At 39.0% G+C, this 1,090-nt stretch overlaps 1 protein-coding gene across 3 annotated transcripts in view; it reads right to left on the reverse strand.

The window, feature by feature from the left end:
- Positions 1-32: 32 nt before the first annotated feature.
- PTTG1 (PTTG1 regulator of sister chromatid separation, securin) overlaps positions 33-1,090 on the reverse strand; it is an 18,491-nt gene continuing 17,433 nt past the window's right edge. For all 3 annotated transcript variants that reach the window (XM_019664084.1, XM_019664083.1, XM_019664082.1), the window contains exon 4: positions 33-177. In XM_019664084.1, coding sequence (XP_019519629.1) covers positions 34-177 — 144 coding nt within the window. In that variant the 3' untranslated portion in view covers position 33. The remainder of the gene's footprint in view (positions 178-1,090) is intronic.

A 1,090-nucleotide genomic window follows, 5' to 3' on the forward strand; every position in this document is an offset into this window, starting at 1 on the left:
CATATCCATATCAAGTTACAGCTGAACTGGATCCTAAGAGAAACTCAAGGCTAAAGCATTTTTGTAATACCGAACGATACTACCGAGAGGATTGAAGGGAAAGAATTTTTCTATTTCTGGATAGGTGTCATCCGAGGCAGGAGCAGAGCTTTTTGCTTTAACGGTCTTCTCCGTCACCTAAAACAACCCAAGAAAATATGAGTGAGAGTGGAAGTCTTGTTAACTGATTAATATAAAAGATCATAGTAGGGTTTCTTTGAGACAGGTGAAAGCTCCACATTTTAAATTTTTTTCAATTTCACGCTGACTTCTAAGAGCTCATAATCCTTAGTTCTCATGATTACACACAAACACAATTCAGCAAGCAATTCTAGAAGCATGGCTCAAGAGTTAAGTGTGAAATTGAAGTGTTAGCACCTATCAGCATAAGTCATCAAGGATGCCGAGTGCAGGTAATCAACTCATCACTCAACTCAGCACAGGAAAAAAGCGGAATGAGCCCCTCAGGATGGCCGAGAAGCCATTTTTGGCTTTTGAAGTGTGATTTTCCATCGCTGCTACCTTAATTATTTGCTTGGTTAATATTAAAAACAAGTGTGTGTTCCTCAAATACACACTGAGTAAGAGGGAGTCAGCAAAAGGTAGTCAAGGGCTTTAGAAGCCCAGCACGGATAGCTAATTCCCTAGTCTGGATTGACAGAGAGGCCAAAAACGGAAGCCAGTGTGCTCTTGATTTAATCTTACAGTAAATGTGCATATCTAGAGGAAATCCCCAGGGCAGAGGTTCCCACACTTTAGTTCTATGTCACATTCTCAGTATTTTTGCCATATGCTTCCAATACTTGCATTTAACATTTCTCTCTTACTCAATTCAGTTTTTTAAAAAGACATCCTTGTCCTAAACCACACTACATGTAAGTCTGGGTTCAATGAAAAGTACTAGTTGCTTTTTTCTAATACACAGACTAAACAAAACAATTATTCAAAGTGTTAATTGTGTTAAATATGCCGAAGTCTGGGATGCACTGACCTGTAGCTCATGCACAAATACAAAGGTCAATGTGCTAGTAAATTGTCACCTAACAAGCTG

This window comes from Hipposideros armiger, unplaced genomic scaffold, assembly GCF_001890085.2.
Source record: "Hipposideros armiger isolate ML-2016 unplaced genomic scaffold, ASM189008v1 scaffold_416, whole genome shotgun sequence".
Taxonomy (NCBI): domain Eukaryota; kingdom Metazoa; phylum Chordata; class Mammalia; order Chiroptera; family Hipposideridae; genus Hipposideros; species Hipposideros armiger.